The sequence below is a fragment of the Hermetia illucens genome, chromosome 4 (genome assembly GCF_905115235.1).
Source record: "Hermetia illucens chromosome 4, iHerIll2.2.curated.20191125, whole genome shotgun sequence".
NCBI lineage: Eukaryota > Metazoa > Arthropoda > Insecta > Diptera > Stratiomyidae > Hermetia > Hermetia illucens.
In genome coordinates this window covers 108,243,695-108,263,288 of record NC_051852.1, presented here as the reverse complement: position 1 = coordinate 108,263,288, position 19,594 = coordinate 108,243,695, and the positions used below count along the sequence as shown (strand labels likewise).

Below are 19,594 nucleotides of genomic sequence, written 5' to 3'. Positions count from 1 at the left end.
GGTAGGTAGGTTCGACGGCAATTCCCATATGGAAACAAACCTAAAACCTCCCACTTGGCCTTACCTACGACCGAATATCCCCCTTTTTCACACAGCACTCACACAAAACGTTTCCTGCCTCTTCCTTTCTGACCGAGAACATAAGATCAGGAACAAGTAGACGCGTCATATTATCGAAGTTTGTCAGGCAAATTGTGCTGAGCTAGAGCTGTGAGCAAAACCAACGCTGGTAACCATATACGGAATCTAGAATAGGACACTATTCAGACTGAAAAAAAAAATTGAAAAAAGGTATTACGCACGGAACCAATCGAACTAGGGTCATGCTGCAGTTGTCACGCGAATATCTCCTTGTATGTCGGGCTGGCTGTCTCTGAAGATCCCTCGGATCTGGCGAACTGATCAGCCAGTCTTGCAGAAACTAACAAGATATTTTTGACACAAAGTGCCATATACTGAATGAGATCGAGTCGTTACTTTGAGTGAATTTTTGGAAACCTTAGCCGTTCCAATATTTTGGCACTGAAACGAACACCTTGATACTTTAATTATACTTTATTAATACTTTTTGCTCTCGTGAGCTCTAGATCGGTACAAATAAATTATTTGATCAGAGTAACTTTAACATCGTCCCATAATTTAAATTTGAGCCGAACAAGTAGATATGCGAAATGTTACCATCAAAACAAAGTGTGGCAGAATCCTCCAAATGATCTCTTGATTCTCACTCTATAGAGAAGGGACATCCCATCATCGTCCGGTTATGTAGAACAAAGAACTTTGAAAATATTGCTAAGTGCACTCGCAACGTTTGTTACGGCACATATAAATTAATCGATGTTGGTTGAGTCTCTCTCAGGCACGACCCCTTAAGCAAAATACATGCAATTGCAGGCCAAAATGGGGAGGTTTGAAAATTGATGGGTCATCAACTGTGCAACAAACTGTGTCGGGTCTAGGCCTGCCTTAATGATTTTTTTTTTTTATTTTCTGTTTTTTTTTTCTGCTCAGTAAAATATTTCCATTTTTATATACGATTATCTGCATACAGTTTCTGGAATCTCTTGGTTTATTGTACACACGGTTCACCAATTCGCTATCCCTCACAGCTGTCTGGAGACCTGGCCAATTCCATCGATTCATCTCAGGTAGGGTCTGCAGATTTTTTTTTTTCTACCTAGATATTGCGCTAATAGACTTTTCGAGCTGGATAAACTTTGCCTAATAGGACTAGCTAATGCGCCCACTACAGCCTAAGGAGTTGAAATTTTGCTACCTCAAAAGAAGCATGACATAGTTCACAAAATTGTTATCAAATTCGCTTTGATCTGCTCTTGCTCTCGTGAATTCAGTTCTGATTATGGCTCCGGTACTTCATTTTGATCACCTACCAGTGATGTTGGTTTTTTGTATGGACGTTTTACAAATGCTGTTATGCTAACTATATTTCTGCTTATGTCCACGGTTCTTTTGGTTTCCATAGTAAGTTGGGGAACTGCTTTCTTTGCGAAACCCTTTGACGCTCACGGATGGCATATGGAATATTATTTGAATTTTTGCACTGAAGCACCTATAGGAACTCCTGTGTAGCCCTGGCAGTACAGCATTATACAATGCATATAATGTGAAGAGACATACAGGTATACGTTGAGGGCGTCTGTTAGGCAAGACCGTATAGGCCGCATTCCTGTGTATATCCGCGGTATATTGGATTCTGTTAAATTTGATTGTATTGTAATTTCTCCTCACCGCAGTTGACCACATAATAGAACCATAGGACAGTATCAGATGATCTACGGTTTTGTACGTCAATATTCCAATTTTAAGAGGAAGCTAGTCGATGGTCTTCCGTGAAACTGTCTGGCGCAGACCTTACATAGTTATCACTTTCACTTCTCATCAATTTTGAGTGACCTCTACCAGGAAGTGGAAAGTTATTACTGAGATTCCGGAGCAAAACATACGTGTTGAATGTGACAATTGGAAAGATATTTACAAGGCCCTTGTTGTCACTTAGAATATAGGTCAAACTATCTTGGAATGCATTGAAGAATAATTGCAACGATTGACTGACAGGGAGGAGGCTGGTTTCCACTGTGAATCCTCCTTGTCGTTAGACCAATCAACCGGGAGAAGGCTCTATTCCGCTCTGAATCTTCCTATATTAAACATATTACCACCCTTCGGATCTACCCACCCAGGAGTGTATGTGGAGTGCTCTCTGCGGAAAGGGTATTCCGGAGAAATAAATATTATAGTTATTCTCAGATCGACATATGGCATCGCAAAATCTCATGTGCTGCATCGAGGAAAATTTTAGAGAAACTTGAAGTTCGAAGCGGAGTTTGTCAGGACTACATTCTGTCACCGATACTTTATTTTCTTGTTATGGGCAATCGGCTTCATGGAGAAGTTTCATGGACTATGCCATCTTTCTTCAAATATCTCCATTCAAATATCCACATTTGCTTTCTCATCAGCGCTAGAACCATTTGGAAAAAATAGATGATGTAGATGGAGATAAACGTAGTTTTCTATTTGCATTAACGGGCAGAGTATTCCACACATTGAACAATTTGTATATCTAGCCTAATTAATGCCGAGTTGGAAATATAGTTATTTCAACACCAATGTTCCCTCTATGACGCTAAATGGGAGAAGTACGTGGAGAGTAATGGCCGCTGTTACTTGAAAGCTCTAAGTTTTCATCAACCCATGTCTACCTGGTATCATCGAATACTCTGACCTAAGATGATATCAAATGAAGATCTTCGTCGGCGTAGCGGTCAGATACCTATAGATGTGTTAATCAGATGGTGGAACTGACAGGGGATAGGTCATACAATAAGAAGAGTCGGCAACCTTATTGCAAGTTATGCTATTTAATGGAACCAACTATCCCGGGATAGCCGGCGAGTGGTCGTCCTAGGACCATAGAGGAAGAGGAAGAATTTAATTCTCTTGAAAAACCCACGGTGCTGAAACACATTTCAGCAAATCCACAATAATGCCATGTACCCCTGTGCTCCATTTAGATGTTATTGACAACCATATATGGTATATATAGATGAGTTATGTAAATCGAGGGCACATGTAAGTCTTCTATTCCCAATGATGCAAGTTTGATCACGATAGTGGACACGGAGAAATACATTTCTAGCAAGGGTACAAGTTATTCGCCTCTCCGATATTGTTAGAGCAGTAGAATATATTTTCACTCAGTATATATCAGTATCGGCTAGTGCTGTTAGCAGAGGAAGTGTACGCTGTTGAACGACCACCATACACTCGTTTTCTGTTGATGTTACTCTGTTTCTCTAACTTTGTACTCCTTTTATCGTGGTCAACCTTCTCTTGAAGTTAGTTACATTTGACTGCTGTGGTCTGTGTCTTTTGCTGTTTGTTTAGATATTTATTATTGTATTCGCTAGCAAACGCGTGGCGGGTACCCATGTTCTTTTTGTTTTGTTAATCAGCCTCCCTATCAGGGGTTAGGTTATGGATGCCCTTCTGGTATTGGCTTTGAAGCTGACTGGTGGGCTTCCGTTTCGTTCATGGTCCTCCGCTCATTTCACGAGGAGCAGTTGACTTCCATTTTTTTGGCGACCGTTGGAGAGGGGACGAACTGTTCGTCTTCCGTCTAAGTATCAGGGGGCCTTGCAATCATTGGTTTTAGCACACGTGTGTTGCAATTTAATATGCGCAGTACTCTGGTCGACAGCTGCATCACTTCGCCTACCATATTCGAAATCTGGATACTGAAGCCTAAATTCCTCTTGGACACGCAGTTTTTGTTCTATGTTTCGGCTGCTTCTAGTAGCGATTTTTTCGCGAGGCTGTGGATCGTATGGACTTTAAATATGGGCTTTTTCAATTCGTTTCTTCCGCTGTCTTTCCATTTTTCTAATATCTTGGTATTGAAACCGTCGTGACTATTTTAAATGTTCTGGTGCTCGTTACACTCAGTCTCAAAATTAATTAAAGTAAAACCTAATCTTCAGGGTAATTTATGTAATTATTTTATATTCTCCGAGATATTGAAATTGAAGCTGACGTGAAAAAAAGGACCGCATTCAACATTTTTTCCGAATATCGAAAATTAGGAAATGTTCCTCAAATTTAGACCCAATTTAAAAGTTACCATTGACAGTGAGCAACCAACTCCAACAACGGCAGAAATTCAATATCCTTCTAATACCATTATCTCATTACTCCATCAATTTGTCCTATTCGATATCTCTTCATTTCCAGAACCTGTCGGTAGCGTTCGACCGAAAATCAATATCCATGACAAGTTCATGGTAATGGAAGTATCATCTCATGACACGTTTGCCATGCTATGCCCAGGACAATCATATCCGATACCTGTCTTCAGGTAAACACTCGAGTGTAACTCAGTAAATATGAAATTGTGTGGAAATGATAACGCCCTATCCCAAAATTCAATTGAAAACGCTAAGATATGTTTAGTCATGTTGAATTTATCCTTATTGTCACTTTCATTTGAAATATTTAACTAGAACCGGTTGGAAGTGTTGCGCCTAAGGTCAGCATAGATAATGAGCTGCGAAATGCTAGGACACGCAAAGGACAACTTTTGAATTTAATGTGCCCAGCACAAGCGTATCCAATTCCCGTCTTTAGGTACTAAAAGCGAAGAGTTTTATTACTTTCAAACCGTAATTAATGCCGCCCACCGGCTTATAGGAAAAGTATTATTGTAGTTAGAGTTGAACATTAAAATCTCATAAAAACGTCATAAAGCTGAAAAGTTGAGGCCAAGAAATCGGTCGATAGCAAACAGTTTACCCTATCCAATATTTGAAGAGAACTTGACATTTCACTTATAAGATTGCACTCTACTTTAGAACCTGTTGGCAGTGTTGCACCCAAAGTTGATATTAAGGACGAAGTTAACAATGCAAGGTCTCATGTTACGAATGAAATTGCTCTGGTGTGTCCGGCACAGTCATATCCCGTACCTGTTTTTCGGTAAGTGGTAGATTTACAATGGGGTTGGAAATTTAGAATTAAATTTCAACTTCGAAAAGAAGGTTGAATCAACCCTTATCCCAACACTCAGGCTCCAACAAACTTTTAAATGTCCAACAGTTTGTTCAGAAGGACTCTTTTCATTTGATTTTTTAATCGTAGAACCTGTTGGAAGTGTTGCTCCCAAAGTTGACATTCAAGATAAAATGAATTTTGCAACTTCCCGACAAAATAGAGCATTCAGCCTTTTGTGCAAGGGTCAGGGTTATCCAGCTCCAGCTTTTAGGTAGGTTGTCATAGTAACCTTGCTGCGTTGCTGAATATAACATTTTTTAATCAAAGCTCATTGTATTTTTCGACTATGTTAGCTACCCATTTCGACATTCAGAGCGGCTTTGCTTTTATGTTTATTTTAATTAATTCTAAGATTACTATGTCCTTCCTTTCGATTTTCAGAGCCAGTTGGTAGTGTAGCTCCCAAAATCGACGAAAAAGACAAAGTCGTGTTTACAACAAAAAAGCATGGCCATCCTTTCAGTTTGATGTGTCTTGCACAATCATATCCAATGCCAGTTTTCAGGTATTTGTAAAATTCAAACCGCCTCCTCATTTAGTTTGTAGAAAAAGCGCTGACTTTTTTGTACTCCTTTCCTTTGGATGGCAAATGAAACAGGACTTTTAATCACCGAACCCTGAATGATTTCTATTTTGTTAGTAGTCCTGAATTCACGGTCACTCCAGGTTTACATCTCATCTCAAGCAAGTGCCCATTGTTAATGAACGAATCTCCAAACCTAAAAGACATGACAAGAGCCTTAGACACTGGTTGAGACACCGTTGTTGGTTTGTTAAATTCATCGTGGTCACACATTTGACTTACTAATTTTTTTCCGTGGGTTATACCAGAAGCAGTGTTTCCGGATTGTTATCTAAATAGCGATACCATGTTCTGAGGTCAATTAGGGATCTGCTGTCTTGGTTTTATGATGCGTGATCTTCAGTATTATGTTATTTATATGCGACAGAATGCTCTAAGGTATTTCTATATATGGATTGATTTCGAAGATTGACTTGACTTTTTTTACGGATGAAGGTGTCCTCCTATCAAACAGTAGAGAGAGTAGCGAATGAGAGAAACACTTAGTAGCACCAATCCCACCCTTTCCTACATCCCTCGAAACAATCCTGAAAGAAGGCGCTTGGCTAATTCTGAGCATCTACGCTATCAATGCTCCCGAGGCTGTTCTTACGTTCCCACTACTGTGGTATTTCCCGTGTTTGGATTTCTCTCAACTCTCTCTCTCTCTTTGCTTTTCAAATTCAATTCCCTAAAAGTGCACACATCAACATGATATTATAATTCAGCTCCTTTCTCAATATACGAGATCAGTGTATGAGCCCAATGGCCTTTCTCGAGGGTCACTGTATTTTTTATTTAATTTCTTTCATGTGACTTCGAAAAAGCATAGTCATACTGGACAGGACAATGTACCTCATTTATTGGGTAATCTATAATGATCATCATCATTTGGGGCTACTGTATGTATCGTATGTCAAATTCTGTGTTTTAATTCTCGACATTGACCAACACTCCGGTTTAAAGGAGGACCGTGTATGGTATAATAGAATGGACCGCATTATCTCAGCCAGGAGAAATCAAGACTCTACCTTCGCATCATCCTTGTTCAGGATCCGAATATTTTCTGTTGATGTTTATAGGAGTTCCATCCTTTTCTCTCCCTGGTCCAGGTGAATTATTCGTACTCATAATTTTATGGTATGAATGGTATCACTTGCATGTAATCCTAAACCTTCTCTGTGCTTTGCAAAAACAACAATAACCAGTGAACACCAAAACCGGTCATTTTCAAGCACTTCATCGTATAACATACTCTTGACATCGGTGCTGATACGGTATCTCGGGCATTTTTTCTGGGAAAAAGCTCGCATTCAGCAAGCCAAGCACCTAGATATAATTCACTTAACCAATTATCTGACAATTGAAATTATTTTTGATGATTTCCCATTCTAAGTGCATGACTAGCTGCTAGCTGCATGAGTGTAAAAAGGGATCGTTAAAACCAATATTGCCGTTCCGATAGGCAGAATGTTTGAATGAGTGGAGTCTCTGGTATTTAATTCTCACAAGCCAAGCCTGACTCCCGTAAGACCATGACTACTATGGTAAGAGCAACGGGAGTTCAGATCTTTAGAGCCAGCTCGTAGCATTTAGTACAACTCTACATTTAGTATATACATATAATATATCCCTCGTTGAATTAACGATAGGGTATCTGAGGAAGTCTTTTGGAGTTTCGCTAGCAAGGACTCAATCTCCGTGTCACTCAGATAAACTACGCTAGAATTTACAACTGTTCGGACTAGCCTAGTTATATCTTAGGTTTTCCCGGGAAAGTCTAGCTTGTCGCTAGCTAACTTGCTAATGTTTATTTAATGTAAACTTTGCTAGGAATCTCTAGACAGGATTCATTATTATCTCACTCTACCCTGTGCAAGTTGTAGAAACATAAACCTCTGTGACCAACGGCATACGAAGTTGAGCATCGAGATCGAGAGCTGAATGTTGAGCCAATTCAGCATTTGGCCATGATCAGTTCTAGTTTCAAAGCAGCAACTAACCCAATTTCAACTTTCAGTTCGAATGTAACGCCATTGAAGAGGCAACTCCAGTCAAGTTCGTGTTAGTGCCAAACTAATTTTCGTATCTACATCTCATTTAAGGAAAAGTCAACGCTAAATTAGCCCAATGCTAAGGCCACGCTATTGACTAGGCAGTTAAACTGTACGGATCATATGGCTAACGTTTCATTGTCTTAAATGGTCTCTGATAGATGGGTCCAGTCCTGTTAGTTACTTTCTCTTCGGTTGGTCCAAATTCCTGTTGCGCTTGCATTTTAGATCAATCGCTCATAACTAAATAGTTTCTTCAGGCGATAAATTCTCTCCATTTGTCTGTGGAGAAACCTATAATTGGATACAGTAAGCCACGTTATGCAACCTTCACCCAACTCCGCGTTGAAATAATAATTCCGGAGAAACAGACGATCATTTGGTTCTGTTTGGATCAATTTTCGTAGAATCTTAAATCACCAATCTTGAGTTTTTCATTGGTTCATCATCGGTTGCCAGCTCCAATCGCCAAGCTAAAATGTATCAGCTTGGTCAGTATATTTATATGCAACTTAATCAACGTGGGAGGCTTGGTTATATAAGGGTTGATATAACCATATATGTGATACAACCTCAATACCTCAAAGGATCATTGGGTCAGAAGAGCTCAATGAATCAAGCATCACGTCAAATAGTTAATAGATTACCTAGTTCAAGGTAAACCACCCGGAATGACTAAGAAACAGTGCAGTCTATTTGCTGTTCGGATCATAGAAAGCTGACTACATCTTCCACTACCGATGATGTGTCTTAAGTGTCGTACCTTCTTTTGCAAAGTTGGCCATTTTTATCTTAGTGGCTTTTCATATATAATAAAATTAATTTTTAAAGAGAAACTCGCTTGGGGTCAATAGATACTAATGAAAAGATTCTATGAGAAGAGCGGGACTAAGATTTATACCGTAAATAGGGCGGTAGGGCGTCGTTAAAAAGTTGTTTCGTAGATTGAAGTACAGGACGCAATAGAAAAGATTACCTTGGTGGAGTTGAAGCTGTTTCCTTCCACATTTTATTTAAAGCAACTTGGTGAAAAATGTTCTCCAAATCTAAGGTTTAAGGAGTTTAATTCCAAGGAATGGGAGTTGACTAAAAATTCCTCAAAGGGTAAGAATTCTTTGTCACAGTTTTCTTTAATTGTAATTAAAATGTTGTCCTTTTGACCTCAAGAAAGGTTTGTCTATGCCTGATTAAACTGCTAGGTATAACAGATACTAGCTTCCATCAACAGCAATGACATTTGCTGTAAAGTTCATATATTCTAGATTCCCCACCTCAGACCTCAAAAACTAACCACTGCCAGCAAATTTTACTTACCTGTATGACACCAAATGATATTGACTGTTACTAGCATTGAAATCTTCCAGTGGATACAGATAAGCCATGAAACAACCATTTTCCAACTGTATGTTTTGTAGTAGTAAAGACGTATAGCGAAAAACGGTTACCCTATTACACAGTAACTAATCTAGGTCACTGAAGATGCCTTCGAATCAACGAGCACTTTTTCCTATTTAACAATTTCGACAGCTGTCAAAATCCGAAATCAAGCAATTACTTACCACCAATACCTATGGGAAAAGAAAATTTAACATCAAAAATTGGCAACACATCATTACCGTCTTTTATGAATAGGTAAATTAGAAAATGTATTTGAACAGTATCGCTGGTAGTTAAGCCAGTGTTGACGCAAATAAGAACGCAAGTCGAAAGAACCTAGCATTTTACTTTGAAATATCTCCCGTTAGCATAATTCCTCAATGTCTCTACACTAAGAAGACTACACACAAGAGATTCTTCTCCCGGAGTATTGCTTGAATTCGTATGGTGAAAGAAAAGCATTGCAGCATGTTCAACGTTCTTCGATCGCGGTGCATGTGGAAAATTTCGCGCATTTATTATTGTATTAGTGCCCGTATGTGTGTGCCGCGTGTTTGCGAGCACATGGTTAAGAGCACAGTTGCTTTTGGCTCGCCACTTGAGATTATTAAACACACAGAAGAAAACCATTTAGGAGCCATCGATACAACGGCATACCAACACATAAACCAAAAGAGCCCAGGGTAGTTGGCTGTCTCATACCTTCCACGCGAATAAAAAGGCATTCCGTGCCTTCTAGAAGCTTGATTTGTTGCTTCTGTGTGTAATCTTCTTGTTCTACACTAGTATCCTATTTTCCTAGTTTCCTGTCTGTGTCGCTTGGAGCTTACGTGACTATAAGGGCATCTCTCAAACACGGGGATGGTGAAGATTCATTGCTGCAACGGACATTTTCGAGGTGCCTTTATCTTAAATCTGAAGAAGTAACATATTAAGTGTAGCTCTATTTCCTCTTCTTCCTCATAAGGTAGAGGTGGTAGTTGACGATCGAATACACCACTTAGATTTTTTCGAAGTGAAAAGAGCAATGGCCCTTTAATGGACCTCTACCTTGAATATTTCACAACTGGAACCGCTTTAGTAACCTTCAATTGTTTCTCGAAGAATATCTCCTGCCGACTGGAGTTTGATTTACCTGATTTGGCTGCGACGACTCTTGTGACCTTACCCTACAGACTAGCCTTCAAAGCGGATAGCATGATCCTGAAAGTCAGCTATGCCTCTATTATTACTTAGTTACATATTCAATGAGTCCAACCAAGCATATAATTTATGTTGAACTTAGTGTTTGCATTCAACGACCTTCCTGTATGATATCTACGTCGTATCTGCTAGACAGAGGAAGTGCATGTTGTTCATTGAAGATAACGCTAAAAAGATGACTTGCTTCCAAATCAGAAGAAGCCGAAAATGAGGTATCCCAACTCCGAACGCCTGCCTCGTTGTCTTCCCCATTTTGATTCGAAATAATGCAAGTTAGGCTGCCATTTTTTAAATTAACCGGGAAACCTCTGATGACCTATAGGACCTTCTATTTTGTTTTTCTGTGGTTGATGCAACTCATTGAGTCTGTCTTGTAGTTGCGTTTGCTTGGATCCCGATCTGAAGAGGCGTAAGTTGTAAGTTGATGGGGATCATTATGATATGGCATGGTGATGATTATATCAAGAGATAAAACAAAAGCAATTATTTGGTTGCTAGAGGTTTAACCGGCACGGAACGGATAAAATAAATATACTAAATCTTTGAAGTGAATCCTTATGCCAACATTCAGATACAGGTCATTAGTGTAGGCTGCTAAGTTTTTGGTAAATATTAACCAATTATTTTATACACAATAGAACCTCTTGGAAGTGTGGCACCTAAAGTCGAGGATAAAGACAAATTAAGTTTCTCCAGCAAAAGACAAGCGAGTGCTTTGAGTATCACTTGTCCAGCTCAATCATATCCCACTCCTGCTTTCAGGTACTTTATCATAGCAAATAGTTCATTGCTTACCCATTCAGATATCGACCAGCAGACAATGTCGTATGAACCCTATATCCCAACAAATCAGGTTAGATGCTGTTCATAATGGAATAGAAAATTTTCCAAGCTTGTTGAGATACTTTGCATCCATTTGTTTGTTTCATTTTTTAGAACCTGTGGGTAGTGTTGCTCCAAAAGTTAGTATAGCTGACCAGCTCCAAAATGCAGGAACCAAGAGAGGCAACAGAATTGCTCTGTTTTGTCCGGCACAATCGTATCCTGTTCCTGTGTTCAGGTACTTTAGATATATACAGTTTGAGTTCCTGAAAAAAAGGGTATCGGTATTATTTTTTGAAGTTTCAAGGATTAAACCTTATTCAAATCGGTTTGTGGTCTCTCATTCTGTCCACTCATTGGGTTGTCAATTTTCCATCAAACTGGCAAGTATTATGCTAACCTATATAGATTACTACAAATTTTATACTTCTATAATTAACTCCCTTAAGTTCCCAGTAAATTTCCGAACTTAGTAATACCAAGTAGTAAATAATATGCTGTAATTGGATTTATATGAGCAGATATAGAGATGGAAGATACATTGAGTCTTAGATGTCATATAGGGGCACTAATATGTTTTTTTTTTACTTTCCCTTTGAGTAGTTTAACACCTTTCAACTTTTACACAAATTCATAAAAAGAGTAAAATCATGCATTTTGGAATTCTACTTCTCTCAGATGCTTTATCCCAACATTACAGAAAAGCTTTTAAGAAAAGTTAGTCTTGAGTTTAAAATCTAATCTTCTGTTCAGAAGTATTTATGCAAATGCCTAGATGTATCTAAATTTCATATTTATGTATGCAGAACCAGTTGGCAGTGTTGCACCCAAGATTAGTGTCGAAGAACGTTTGAAAAATGCCGAAGCCTCGGTCAACCATACTTTTAGTCTCTTCTGTCCTGCTCAGTCCTATCCAGTACCAGCTTTCAGGTGATTTAATTATAATTTAAAGATTCAGTAGTCGTTAATTGCTTCAATCAGTTCTTGAGTCCTATCCCAACATAAGGCTTACCAAAAGTATTACTAAAGTTGCTATTGCTGCACTAAACACTATTGCAAAATATTGAAACCTCCACTTTTGAATCGAATAGAGCCAGTTGGAAGTGTTAGTCCAAAATTTAATGCAAATGATGAATTGAATATCGTTCGTGCTCGATTATCAAGTGATATTACGCTACTATGCCCGGCACAATCGTATCCGATCCCGGTGTTCAGGTGAGAAAAAATTATAGATACTTTCGAGTTGTTGTTGATGGCATGCTAATTGGTTATTCAAATACTATTGGCTAACCTTCGCCGCCTACCCAACAAGAAAGGCAGTTGAGTTTGAATTGAGTGGAGAATTCTGTTGTGGGTTAACACGATTTTGAGTTATGTATTTTTTATGGTAGAACCACTTGTATATTCGCATCATGAATGTTTTATAATATTTCATAATGAATGAATGGGAGAGATATCTAATTCAAAACATTTATGCGGTTGTCAAAATGACTTTATAGAACCAGTTGGAAGTGTCAGCCCAAAGCTAACTGCAGGCGATAAAACACGAAACATTGATATCCGTCGAAAACAAAACATCACCCTTTTATGTCCAGCACAAGCCTATCCAGTTCCGGTGTTTAGGTATGTAGAATTCCTCAAGAAAAGTACTTTAATTGAAACAAAGATAAGCTAGCCGGTGTGTTTCCAGCATGCTCACAGAGACTTATCACCTTGTCTCCTCTGTTCATTTAGGCAGTTAAAGGCTGGTCTCGAAGGGACGAAATCCTCTAATAACATATTCTTTTATGAAAGACAGCTTGAGATAAAGAGAAGAGATGTGCCTAACTCTCTCTCTGTCTCAAATAAAATTCGTTTCGAAAATCCAGCCATTTTTACGGCTCCTCATCATCATCAACGGCGCAACAACCGGTATCCGGTCTAGGCCTGCCTTAATAAGGAGCTCTAGGCATCCCGGTTTTGCGCCGAGGTCCACCAATTCGATATCCCTAAAAGCTGTCTGGCGTCCTGACCTACGCCATCGCTCCATCTTAGGCAGGCTCTGCCTCGTCTTCTTTTTCTACCATAGATATTGCCCTTATAGACTTTCCGGGTGGGATCATCTTCATCCATACGGATTAAGTGGCTCGCCCACCGTAACCTATTGAGCCAGATTTTATCCACAACCGGACGGTCATTGTATCGCTCATAGATTTCGTCATTGTGTAGGCTACGGAATCGTCCATCCTCATGTAGGGGGCCAAAAATTCTTCGGAAGATTCTTCTCTCGAACGCGGCCAAGAGTTCGCAGTTTTTCTTGCTAAGAACCCAAGTTTCCGAAGAATACATGAGGACTGGCAAGATCATAGTCTTGTACAGTAAGAGCTTTGACCCTATGGTGAGACGTTTCGAGCGGAACAGTCTTTGTAAGCTGAAATAGGCTCTGTTGGCTGACAACAACCGTGCGCGGATTTCGTCATCATAGTTGTTATCGGTTGTGATTTTCGACCCTAGATAGGAGAAATTGTCAACGGTCTCAAAGTTGTGTTCTCCTATCCTTATTCTTCTTCGTGTTTGTGTTAAACCATTGCGGTTTGATTTTGTTGGTTGATTCGTCTTCGGTGCTGACGTTGCCACCATATATTTTGTCTTGTCTTCATTGATGTGCAGCCCAAGATCTCGCGCCGATCGCCACCTGCTCGATCTGGATGAAGGCAGTTTGTACGTCTCGGGTGGTTCTTCCCCCGATGTCGATATCGTCAGCATAGGCCAGTAGTTGGGTAGACTTGAAGAGGATCGTACCTCTTGCATTTACCTCAGCATCACGGATCACTTTCTCGAGGGCCAGGTTAAAGAGGACGCATGATAGCGCATCCCCTTGTCGTAGACCGTTGTTGATGTCGAATGGTATTGAGAGTGATCCTGCAGCTTTTATCTGGCCTCGCACATTGGTCAGGGTCAGCCTAGTCAGTCTTATTCATTTCGTCGGGATACCGAATTCTCTCATGGCCGTGTACAGTTTTACTCTGGCTATGCTATCATAGGCGGCTTTAAAGTCGATGAACGGATGGTGCAACTGTTGTCCATATTCCAACAGTTTTTCCATCGCTTGCCGCACAGAGAAAATCTGATCTGTTGCTGATGTGCCTGGAGTGAAGCCTCTTTGGTATGGGCCAATGATGTTCTGGGCGTATGGGGCTATCCGGCCTAGCAAGATAGTGGAGAATATCTTATAGATGGTACTCAGCAACGTGATATCTCTATAATTGCTGCACTGTGTGATATCTCCCTTTTTATGTATGAGACAGATAATGCCTCATTGCCAATCGTCAGGCATTGATTCGCTGTTCCATACCTTGAGCACAAATTGATGAACCACTTGGTGTAACTGGTCGCCTCCATATTTAACCAATTCGGCTGTAATTCCATCGGCTCCTGGCGACTTATGATTTTTTAGCCGATGAATTGCACGGACTGTTTCTCCTAAAGCTGGTGGTGGCAGTATTTGTCCGTCGTCTTCAGTTGGCGGGACCTCCAACTCGCCGATGTTCTGGTTGTTCAGTAGCTCATCAAAGTACTCAACCCATCGCTCTAATATGCCCATTCTGTCGGAAATCAGATTTCCCTCTTTGTCTCGGCAGGATGAGCATCGAGGTGTATAAGGCTTCATCCTGCTGACTTGTTGGTAAAACTTCCGCGCCTGGTGCGGTTGCTCCCTGTACTTTTCTAGTTCACAGACTTGTTGGTTCTCCCAGGCTTCCTTTTTCCGTCTGTGAAGTCGCTTCTCCGCTCGACGGAGCTCGTGATAAGTCTCTGCGCGTGCCCGCGTTCTTTGAGAATGCAACATTACTCGGTATGCGGCATTCCTCCATTCCGTTGCTAGCTTACATTCATCGTCAAACCAGCCGTTCCGACTCCTTTTGCGGCTGGGGCCAAGTATGTTTGTGGCCGTATCCATGATAACGGCTCCTACATACATACATATGAAAGCAATTTTTGAACATAATCGCAATTCCTTTCCATGCAGGTAGGGATCCGTTTTTTAAGTGCACTCAAAGAAGAGAGAGAGTGTTATTTAGCTTTAGGCGTTTAGTGGACAATCTAAGTTTCATCTCCAGTAACAACGGGGTGGAGAAGATCATCGCTTTCAATTCAGACATAGGAACTTAGCGCCTTTAGCTAACATCATTAGGGGAAATTTTATCAAAAACATAAGTTGCAGGAGTTGGTGACTCCTGCATTTGACCTGATAGAAATAGATCTAAAGCAATAAGTTTTGAAACAGATTATCTAATAATGCGCTCTTCGCGTTGCTTATGTTATGTTGTTTCAAGTGTTGACGGGCGCCAAAATGGCAATTCTTGGACCTTTGTGGGAAAATATTTCGATTTATTGGTGCAAATAATGCATGCATGACAGTTTCGCAGCATGTTCCTAACATTAAAGAATCGAGCCCAAATATCCCATCATTCACAGTATCTTAATTTAAATGATTGACTTTTAAATAAAACAACACATCCTGGATTTTGTATAAATTAACCTTTTTCATCTGCAGAACCAATAAGTGGAACAGCTCCAAAAATACCACTTATATTGAAAACAAATTTAGAAATTGTTTTAATAAACAAAACAGTGTCCATATTGTGTCCGGCTCAAGCATATCCTGTTCCGGTTTTTAGGTAAGAATAAAGAAATTCCCTTCCCTCTCTCGATCTTCCTTTAGTCCTTTAGTCAGATGTATTGAATACCTCCTTGATCATATTTAAAAAGGAGGGAGGAAACTCAGCTGAATCATCATTTATACTTAATATCACGGTGGAACTACCGCCACGTACAATATTAAATCTTGAAGCCATATTTCTTCCCTCTCTCTCTCTTCTCCCGCCAAATGGTTCCATTCTTCAAGATATACTGAAGGCGTCTAAAAATATCGTTAACTTCATTCCAATTTTATTGGCAAGTATATATATTTTCCGGTGCTAAAATCCTCCCAAGCGAATCCTCCGTACCGCTTCTTTCATTCATCAATCTTGCATTATGAGAGGAAACATATTTCAGATTTTTTGGGACGTTATCACAGTTCAGCTTAAACCTACATATATAGGAATCGACGATCTCCTCCGTTGTTCATGAGAAACTAAATGAAAACGTCAACCTCTCCATGTAGGTTCAATGACCCCTTTCAACTGTCAATTGCCTTCCAGCATTTTTATGTAACTATCAAAGGAACTGGATGCGTGTTATCTTATTCCCTAGAATGTCGATCGACGCCATTCCAGTGAGAGTCTATGCCACGTTTGGATAATTTTTTTTATTTGTTTTTTTTTTTGGACACTGTATGGCATGCAGCTTGATGTTCCTTAATTTACAGTTTATCGGGCAACTACAGGGTCATTTAAAAGAGAAAGATGGAATCGGTACTACTCGGCATTGGGGCTACACAAAGAGGTGATGTTTTGGTTTTTGTGTTCACAGCGGGAGGCATAATTTTGAAATCGGTCGTGATGATCATTTGACCAACAGAACAAGGTTTATATCCCCGAGTTTGATGTGCTGTTGGAGGAGAGTTAGGTAGACCCCACTTCTTTTAACGAAAGCGTGTCATTGCTGTCCTTAACGCTGGCTGTTATGTTACCATGTTAGATGATTCCTTTTTTTCTCAACTGTTTCCAGTAAGGTTTGATTTCAACAAGATGGAGCGACTTTCCATATTTCAGATGCCTTTGAACTTTATCCATTGAAAAAATCCGTCCATCTCCTTTACCTTTTGTATCGTTCGGTAGTGGGTTCAGCTTGATACCATCCTCTTCTTAAAATACGTTATCAGTAAGATCAGTAACCAAGTTGATGCTGTCAATGATTGATTTCGCTCTACGGAAATCAAACCATTGGTCTCATTAGCTCTCTATACAAACGGACTGAAAGCTGTGATCATGCAGCTTTTTTCATTTAATTTTCGAATAAGCATGCTTCGACCAACTTCACAAATAGGGTTAACAGCCAACTGTGCCTTCCTCAATTATAATTTTACAATTTTTTTTGACACCCATCCTGCTCTTGGCGAGTGTCAATATATATGGCCTGCCTAAAAGAAAAACACGTAAATAATCGCCAGAGAGAGATTGAGGTATGTTTCGCAAAGCTAAATAATCTCTCAATCGTGTCATTAAATTGTGTATGCTTATTTCCGCCTCTGCAACAGATTTTTTTTGAAGAAATCCCTTTTGCTTTGCTGTTAAGGGCTTTCTGAGTTTTGTCATTAATGTGCTCTCTCAGCTCTTGTTCAACTCTACCTCTTAAAAATTCGGATATTTCACTATTCGTATTGCCTCAGCTTTAATTATTCACTGCGGTCGTGATGTATGCCGTTGGATTTTCCCATGGTTCACTAAATATGCTGTTTTATTTTAGGCAGACTCAGGGGTAAGTTCGTTTTCGAGATCGATTGATCTTCTTGCATCCGAGACTGGGTTGATATGCATAAGTTCTGAACATATATTGTATAATATAGTTACTACCAATCTGACACTGCCTCAGTTTATGAGTCACTCCACAGCTGACGCTGGACGCCTACTGGGCCGTTTCATACATACATTATTGCTAATATTCCCTTAGGTTTTTCTTATTACATCTCCGATTTGTAGATGACTTGTTGGAGTAAATTCTAAGCGACTTTATATTAGTTAAGCTTGATTCGAATGAATTTCATTTTCTCATAGAAGTAACGAATTTTTAAACTGAGGACCGTTGGCAATGTCGGGAAAGTCGGGAAAGTCAGACCGCTCTTGCCATCAGATAACATATACTTGGGATCTCTGCCTTTCTCCTTGACAATGTTACCCTTTTCGTACACCAGATCAGTCAACAATTATTGCACCTGCCCGTACATAACACTTATAAGGCATCTTTTAAAGAGTTCTCCAATCTAAGACGACAGAGGATCTAACTCAATGGTTGTTGGTAGTGCATCGGAACGCTATTGATTAGCCATGAATATATTACGATAACTCAAAAAGGCCTTATCAAGCTGTCCAGCCTAATGCTTTCATTGTAAGGCTTCACTTTAGTTGTCCAGTTACTGGGATGGGCTTTTTAGGTAATGCTCAAAAACTCGGCTAGCGCCGAGCCGAATTAATTTGTGGTTCTAATCCAGCTTTTATCAGCATTAACTAGCTGTCAAGCGAGATGAGTAATCTACTATTTTATTAAAAGTTTAAGGGATCTTGAATCCGTTTCCAGTTGATGATTGAGCAGACCAATTGGAGCGAAATCATTAATTTATCTATATTTACTATGATTTGCAGTCTTTCGTTTGTCAGTCTATACATCTAGACCAAACAAGACTGGAAAATATACCTCATTGGATAAGTAGATCTTTAGATCTTCCAATTCCGTCGTAGTCCTTTCTGTCAGTATAATAATAATAATAATCGTTGGCGCAACAATCCAAATAGGTCAGCGCCTGGAGGTGTGTCAGAGCATTTCATTCAAGACCGTAACGGTACACTACAGGATTAAAGTACCTTGTAGGAGGCAATGTGGTCAGCATTGCGCTTGCCCGAGATTGTTACCTTGATTTGACTCAGGTACTCGTCCAAAGCTGAGTCGACTGGTACCTGACGTCAAATCACGATACAAATCCCACTGCCACCAGTGAGATTTGAACCGCGACCTTCCGTACGACAGCCTTGTGCTCTAACCACTCAGCTATCAGGACACATCTGTCAGCATGGATCTGAAATAATGGATGCCTTCTGGGCTTCCTATGCTATGGTTTAAGTTACACTGTTCTGCTTCTTAGATGTCCTTTTACTTTACAATATTATTTTTGTGCTTATTTATCCGTTGTTCGATTTACTTTGCAGGTTCGTTAAACCTAGTCCATATATTTTGGACATCAATAACAAATCGGGGGAGAACATTTTTATGCTTGATGTTAAGTAGCACTCAAATCGAGTCCCGGTATATTGTTTTTGTGTGTAACATTGCCAAGTTCAGTCTCATTCTTTCTTTTGATGTGGTAATAATTGTTGAACTTTAATTAATTAGTTTAATTAATAGTGCGTTGGACCTCACGATCCTTGAAACCTCATTAACAGGTTGTCGGCTCAAGACAAAATGTAAGTGAGTGAAATTTCAGTTAAACGCGTAAGTGAATGGGGTACGTCTAGGGTCATTTGGACGACTCATTAAAGTAATTTCGAATCAAGTGTCGACTGATGGTTCTCAAAAGTTCGAAATGGGGTAGCCGAGCAGATAAACGGATGTCTACTTATCTAGTCTGGTCTTTTATCCTTATTTTGGACAGAAGGAATCTTAACTGCCGAATTTGATGAAGAATCGATGTCCTATTTTTGCATTGAATCAGAAAGCCCCGCCAGACATAAGAAATTTTCAAGGATCTGGTTCGTCTATATACTGCTCCGATCGAGCCAAGAGCGCAAGCCAGTTTGAACTACATGTATGAAAATGTGTGCTGCTGAGCTTTTCTATAGATTCCGAGGCTTCCATAGTTTTAATCCCTCAGGAA

At 39.8% G+C, this 19,594-nt stretch overlaps 1 protein-coding gene across 11 annotated transcripts in view; it reads left to right on the top strand.

The window, feature by feature from the left end:
• LOC119655711 (Down syndrome cell adhesion molecule-like protein Dscam2) overlaps positions 1 to 19,594 on the top strand; it is a 411,078-nt gene that overhangs the window by 173,872 nt on the left and 217,612 nt on the right. For 7 of the 11 annotated variants that reach the window (XM_038061735.1, XM_038061739.1, XM_038061736.1 and 4 more), the window contains exon 6: positions 4,869 to 4,992. The exons of 3 other annotated variants lie outside the window; for them this stretch is intronic. In XM_038061735.1, coding sequence (XP_037917663.1) covers positions 4,869 to 4,992 — 124 coding nt within the window. Of the gene's footprint in view, positions 1 to 4,868; positions 4,993 to 10,901; positions 11,026 to 19,594 lie in introns of all 11 variants that reach the window. One more of the 11 variants, XM_038061734.1, reaches the window with a different exon arrangement.